Here is a 7,035-nt window from a genome sequence, read left to right on the forward strand (position 1 = left end):
CCTTCATGAGTAGCTTTCTGGCAGCATCATTGACCCATAAAAACGGGTCCTTTATACGAATTTCCTCTCCACCTTCCGCCAATTGACCAAGACTTATATATATATATATATATATATATATATATATATATATATATATATATATATATATATATAAAAGCATAAGTCTAGTATATAATATACCTCTTGGAGCTTTCTCTGTTGTCCGTTTTTGCATTGGAAGATTATTGAGCCTTTCCCTTCAATTCTAACTTTAGATCCATTTCCAAAACTTACTGAGCCCTAGATCATTTGATTGAGGTCACGTAACTTGTCCTTGTCTCCTGTTATGTGGTTGCTTGCTCCCATATCTAGGTACCATAAATTTGTTTGGCTCACTTCATCCCCACCCGTCTTCAACCGTGGATTCATGCTTTCTTCATTCAAATGAACTTCAATAATTTTTGAAGAATCATCAAGAACCGACAACATCAAATATGGTTCGTTGATGTGATCGTGAGCCAAATTTAAGTCCCGTTTTCTTTCACGCCTTAGGTTTCAACATTCAGCAACATAATGACCAAAGTCTTGAAAATTATAACATTGCACTTTACTCTTGTCTTGACTTTCATATGGTTCACGACTCTTCTGCTGGTGAGAACCATGACCTCCATCGTCACTTACCTTCAACTGTGGATTTACATTTTCTTCATTCAAATGAACTTCAATAATTTTTGAAGAATCATCTAGAACTGACAACAACAAAGCTGGTTCATTGATGTGCTCTTGAGCCAAATTTAAGTCTTGTTTTCTTTCACGCCTTAGGTTTCCACATTCAGCAACATAATGACCAAAGCCTTGAAAATTGTAACATTGCACTTTACTCTTGTCTTGACTTTTAGATGGTTCACAACTCTTCTGCTGGTGAGAACCATGACCTCCACAACCACTACGGTTATTGGTGGTGCCTCTTTCGTGACCTCTGCCTTGCCCTCTTGAGCCACTACCACATTCATGGTTTCCTTTGTGTAATTTCTTGGAGTCCTCTTTGTTTTTCTTCTTGTTTCTTTCTTTCCACTCTTGATGAGTGAGAAGGAGTTTTCTTTCTTCATTTTCAACATGAACTTTCATGCTTTCTTCTTGAGCTTTCAACCTCACTACTACATTCTCAACTGTCATCACATTCAAGTCTCCAAACTGCTCAAGAGTTGAAGCAATCTGTAGGAACTTGGATGGAACAGATCTTAGTAGCTTCTTCACTACATACTATTCTTTTATTGTATCTCCTAGGGCAAGCATAGTGCTCACAATTTTGCTCACTTTCATAGCAAACACGTCTACAACCTTCGACTCTTTCATGCTCAAAGCCTCAAATGCCGCCTTCAAGGTTTGAATTCTTGCCATCTTCACTCTATCCTCCCCCATGAACATCACTTTCAAGGCTTCCCATGCTTCCTTGGTCAATTGCTTCTCCACTAAAGTCAACAATATATCTTTTGCTATACCTTGGTAGATGGCAGCCAATGCAATCTTGTCTTTCTTGACTTCTACAACGACGTTTTGCTATTCTAGGTTTGACTGCATCCCAAACCCCTTGAGCTTGCATGAACACTTTCATTTTTATAGCCCAGGAAGCATAATTGTTTCTTGACAACATGTGGTAATTAAGTGTAACATACCTATCTTTTTCCATTGTTGTTGTTCCTTGTCATTTCTTTCACTCGTGGCTGATACTTGGGCATGCACCAAGTTGTGCTCTGACACCAAATGTTTGTATTAGAGAGGAGACTTAAGGAGGTATGAAGGTTTTATGAATTAAAACAAAAACAGGGTACATGAGAACAAATGGGCAAAAGCTGCACCTTTATTCACTTTCACAGTAAAAACAGGATGGGGTACATACCACAACGTAGACTTTGCCCATTTGTTATCTTGTCCCTTGTTTTTTGTTTTAATTCACAAAACCTTCATACCTCCTTAAGTCTCCTCTGTAATACCTACATTTGGTATGGTCATTAGTTAGATTAGCGGGTCAACTATGTTAAATCTAACTTTGACCAAACGGTACAATTTTAACCCAAGTTTCCAAGTTAAGTCAATTATTTTTTTATTTAACCTTCTTAACCACAAATAACTATTTATATGTAAATTTTATACTTTCCACCTATACTTATTATTATTTATTTTAATTTTCTTTTTCCAAATTACATCTTTTATTCCTGTCGACCCTATTTCCAAGTTCAATTTAACGAAAGAACAGAAAGGAAATGAATTGAAATTAGAAGAAAATAAAAGAAATTAGTGTTCTCGAGTTTCATTAAAGGGAGGAAGTGGAGGGAAATGAGAGCATCACTTTCCTTCTGATTTGAGAGGATTTGAAAAGAAAAAATAAAATAATTCATTTTCCTTTCACTTCTTTCCAATTTGGAATCACAAAAGAAAAATTTGGTTTTTCTTTCCTTTCTCTTCTTTTTTCTCGTGACTTTATTTTATTTTATTTTGATAACTACGCGATAAAGTTGGATTGGAAATTTTTAGGGTGGTATGAATTAGTACTGGATTGGAATTTTCAGCCGTTTGTGTTAGGCTTTTAGCCATGTTATTATAACAATTTGAAAGCATGTTTTTTGCGTTGGCTTGTTTTCTTCCTAGAGGGTGTTCGCATCTTGGATTTGGTTCTTTCCGCGATCACACACATTAATAATTGAATAATACCCGATTTAAAATTGTTGTAGTATCTGCAGATAATATTCTCTGATAATTTGTCTCGTCCCATAAAAAGTCGTTATCAAGTCTCTTGATATTAATCCAAGATAGCCCTAAGGAACGTTGGCCTTGTGTATTGACAAATATGCAAAATTGAAATTTAGAACATTATATTTATTATCACCGAGGATTCTTTTATATCCTCGAATTCAAATTGCTGAGTTAGATATATATGTGTAAATATTTTCCACATGAGTGGTGATACATCTACATCTCTGGAAAATTATCAAAGTTGTAGCTAGCAATTTATATTTGTCTAAATCTAAGATTATTTCTCTTCAATTCCGACAAAATGGCAAAGCTCTTGAAATTCCACTTTTCCTCAAGAAAATTGGTCCTAAAGTAAACCTACTTCACCGGACCTTTTGCAATGCCATATAAGCCACAAGTCGATAACCAATCAACATCATTGCCATAATCAACAAATCTACAGGTAGATCATTTAATCCCACTGATTTGACAGCCGGAAAATCTGCAACATGACAATACACCCCTTTTGAGCATTCATATAAGTCATTCTCGTTATACTGAACCCCAAGAAGAAGTTTGAAACAGTAGTAGCTATAGCTCAAGTACTTTAACCAGACTATGAAAGGAGGGATTTGTTGTATGTAATATCCTCCAGCAATAAGGAAAACCAGGGTTGTAACCGAGGCCAAAGTTGTGGCTTGTTTGACATCCATAAGTATGGCACCAATGGCTAACCCAAGACTTTGGGCTACAAGGACATTGTAAAGTACAACAAGTAGGGAAAGGACAAAAGTGGCTGGATCGGGTTTCAGCCCACCCATCCAATAGAGTATGAAGGTGAAGGCGGTCGGGAGGGCAAGTTCAAGTGGCAGGTCTCCGGTGGTTCTTGCGAGGAAGTAAGAGGAGAGACGATACATCCCAGATGACCGTTCTTTTATAAGCATTCTTCTTTCTTGTGGAAAAGTGAAAACCGCATTATATAGCGGGTAGAATCCCCAAAAAACAGAGAAGAAGAAAAGCATTGCTATCTGTGGAAAAGAATTTTAAATAGTTTTAGATTCCCTGTTATATATATATATAATAATTTGGACCAGATATACATGTGTATGACTTTTGTGATTATATATAATGCTTACCCTATCTTCAATATGGGATGTTGGAGTGTGCCACCATAGGAGCCCAGCCAATACAGCGACACTTATGACTTGAAAAATTCGAAGCCTATTGAAGGCTTCAAATCTTCTTTCTCTCACCCCCCTCAAAAGGAGCACCTTAAACTGGTGCCACCAGCTTGTGCACCATTGTTCTGATTTCACATTTCTTATCGAACCATCTTTGGCATGGTTATGTTTGCTAGCATCTTGACTGCATAACTCAGCTTTCAGTCTTGTTGAGATGTTCGTTTCATAAGAAGTGATGAGTTTCTGCCTAACTGACTTCCGCTCTTGCTCTGTGTTTTCACCTTGCTCGTATTCATGCATGGAATCAGGTGGAATTCCTGTCGTTTAATAAGTGTTTATAAGTTCATGAGTAGCTAATAAATAGTTAGAAATGGATTTGAATTATGCCAACTTGTGAACATAAGATGCTTTGTAATGATAAAGGCGGCTTTAATTATATACTTTGTTAATCTATCGATGCAGTAGTAGTGTAAAGGTGGGGTCTTTCTCTCTCTCTCTCTTTTTTTTTTGTTTGTTTTCTCGGAGGTACAATAATTAACACCCACTTTAATTCTTTACACAAAGGAAAAAAGATGAAATTTACCATTAGCAAGATCTAATAAAAGATCAGCTGGGTTGACTGTGATGGAAGTGGAAAACCCGATGGATGAGAAATACTCCATAGCTGTAGATGCAGGTCCATAGTAGATAGGTGAGCCCTCAGACAACAAGATTAATTTGTCGAACATGTGGTAGAGCCGGCTTGATGGCTGATGAATTGTTGTGACGACGGTTCGTCCTCCACTAGCAAGCCGCTTTATGGTAGTTATGATCCGTTGAGCGGTGGTGGAGTCTAGACCGGAGGTCGGTTCATCCAGCAACAACAAGCTTGGGTTGATGAGCATCTCTTGGCCAATACTCACCCTCTTTTTCTCTCCACCTGAAATACCCCTAAATAGTGGGCCACCTATCATGCTGTTCTGGCACCGAGTTAGCCCTAACTCGGCTATAACTCGGTCTACATGCTGGACTTTCTCATCTTGAGTCAAAGTTTTGGGCAGCCTTAACATAGCAGTGAACACAAGGGTTTCAGTCACAGTTAAATGAGGATAAAGAACATCTTCTTGTGTCACGAATCCTGTTCGCCTTTTCATAGAACCAGAAAATGGGCGACTGTTATATGAAATCTTTCCTGATAGGTTGCCAGCTAGGCGTCCTCCTAGAGCCGTTAGGAGGGTCGTTTTACCACTGCCTGATGGACCAAGCATTGCCAGTATCTCCCCTGGGAAAACCTTCCCTGTCACCCCATTCAGAATCGTCTTCTCTTTCGTCCTCGCTGTTCCACCACAGCATGTACCTTTTTGCTCCAACTTAACCTTATAAACAACATCTTCAAACTGCAGATAAATAACAAAATCAGAAAAACAACAAGACTTATTTTGTATGTTGTGGTTCTTTCGTGTCTGTGTGTGTGTGTGTGTGAGAGAGAGAGAGAGAGAGAGAGAGAGAGAGAGAGAGAGAGAGAGAGAGAGAGAGAGAGAGAGAGAGAGAGAGAGAGAGAGAGAGAGAGAGAGAGAGAGAGAGAGAGACCTTTAAAGTTATGGGGTATAAGGCGAGCTGTAGGTGAACTGGGTAAGCAACATAAGTAGAGTTTTCATGAGGAGGTTTCACCATTTCCATGGGATTCGAAAGAGTAGTAGTAGTAGTACTATTTCTATCTTCAGGAGTTGGAACCACAGAGGTGGGGGACATGGCCATTGGCCAAGTGGTTATGATGTCTATATGCTTTTTTCTTTTTTGTTCGATATAGAGAGAATGAGAGGGCAGAGGAAGTTAAAGAACTTTGTTTTAGTTTTAGGTTGAGTTTTGTTAACTGCATAACACAAGTATATATACAAGTATAGTCAAGAAAAGGCGAGGATATCAAAAGAATCTGATGTAGGCCTAGTTTGTATGCATGGTGGGTCCCCATCCTTTTTCTTTCAAAGTATTCCAACACTCACTCTTAGTCCATTATTTATTGTAATCTCTTTGGAGTTGCTCTGTCCCTTAATTTATCAGTTTGGCATCATATCTCTCTCTCTCTCTCTCTCTCTCTCTCTCTCTCTCTCTCTCATCATTTGATGCTTGCTTTTAGATCTTTTTCTTTATAGTGACCAATTAAGGCTGCATGGATGATCATGCAACTCATCTCCTGTAAGAAGTGGTGGATGAGAGTCATGGAACTGCTTCAAATCATTTTCCTGGGCATTGAAATGTTATTTTGTGCTTGAAAGCAAGCTAGTGTCAGATTAATTTAGTATTTACATGAAACAAGTTGCATGTAGAAGGCAAAAACCATGGTACTTTTGAACTTCACATATATGTACTCATGATCAATTAATGGTCATGTTTGAGAAGTTAAATGTGGATTGAAGCATGTGCTTCGTCCTTAAATCTTATGGGCATCATGAAATTTTGATGGGAGGTTAATGTTCGTATTATTTGACTAAAATAGTGCACTTTGATATATTATTAATGATAGCATCAAGTTTCGGTATGCCCATATACTTTGGGGTCACCTTTGTAATTTACCATAATTATAGGCTTTTACCATATGTGTTTTGGTTATATGTATTCTTGTATATGGTACACTTCTTCAATTATGATCACCAACACATATGAAGGCTGAATCCCTTAAAGTAATCAATTCTCCTATTCAATCTCTCTGCTTCCTCAAACTCGATCTCTTGCTTCCTTAATGTTAACAAATTGCATATGATTTGTAAACCATATCATAGCATTAATTAGGAACTGTTTAAACCTTATAAATTGTGTATCAATTGTAAATTCTTTTCCAAAAACTCCCACTTATATTGTCCAAGAATCTTATAATTGCTTCATACTAGGTCTACGACACATTATAAATCCTAAATTTGCCCGCAACATTTCCAAATCCTATGTAGAAAAATCGTAAATAATCAACAAACAGAAGAACTAATCGGACCCGTACATTGCCACAATTGAGTGCCAAGAACCCTAGTCGGACCACTTTGCTTCAAATGTTGGAGTATTTCACCATGTTGCCCGATTATGCTGCATTGCTATATTACTACAGTCATTTTGTTCTAATCTCTTACAATCTTACCCGAAACCAAACGTAGAACACCCAATTGGTCCA

The 7,035-nt window shown here is 37.7% G+C and overlaps 1 protein-coding gene across 1 annotated transcript; it reads right to left on the minus strand.

The window, feature by feature from the left end:
• Positions 1–2,838: 2,838 nt before the first annotated feature.
• Positions 2,839–5,737, minus strand: LOC111915643 (ABC transporter G family member 14). Its single transcript, XM_023911286.3, has 4 exons — positions 5,466–5,737; positions 4,480–5,272; positions 3,852–4,213; positions 2,839–3,743 (listed from the first exon to the last, which is right to left on the minus strand). The coding sequence occupies exons 1-4, from the start codon at positions 5,631–5,633 to the stop codon at positions 3,099–3,101; spliced, it is 1,968 nt and encodes a 655-aa protein (XP_023767054.1). The 5' UTR covers positions 5,634–5,737; the 3' UTR covers positions 2,839–3,098.
• Positions 5,738–7,035: the final 1,298 nt, after the last annotated feature.

The sequence above is a fragment of the Lactuca sativa genome, chromosome 3 (genome assembly GCF_002870075.4).
Source record: "Lactuca sativa cultivar Salinas chromosome 3, Lsat_Salinas_v11, whole genome shotgun sequence".
In the NCBI taxonomy this organism is placed as follows: Eukaryota; Viridiplantae; Streptophyta; class Magnoliopsida; order Asterales; family Asteraceae; genus Lactuca; species Lactuca sativa.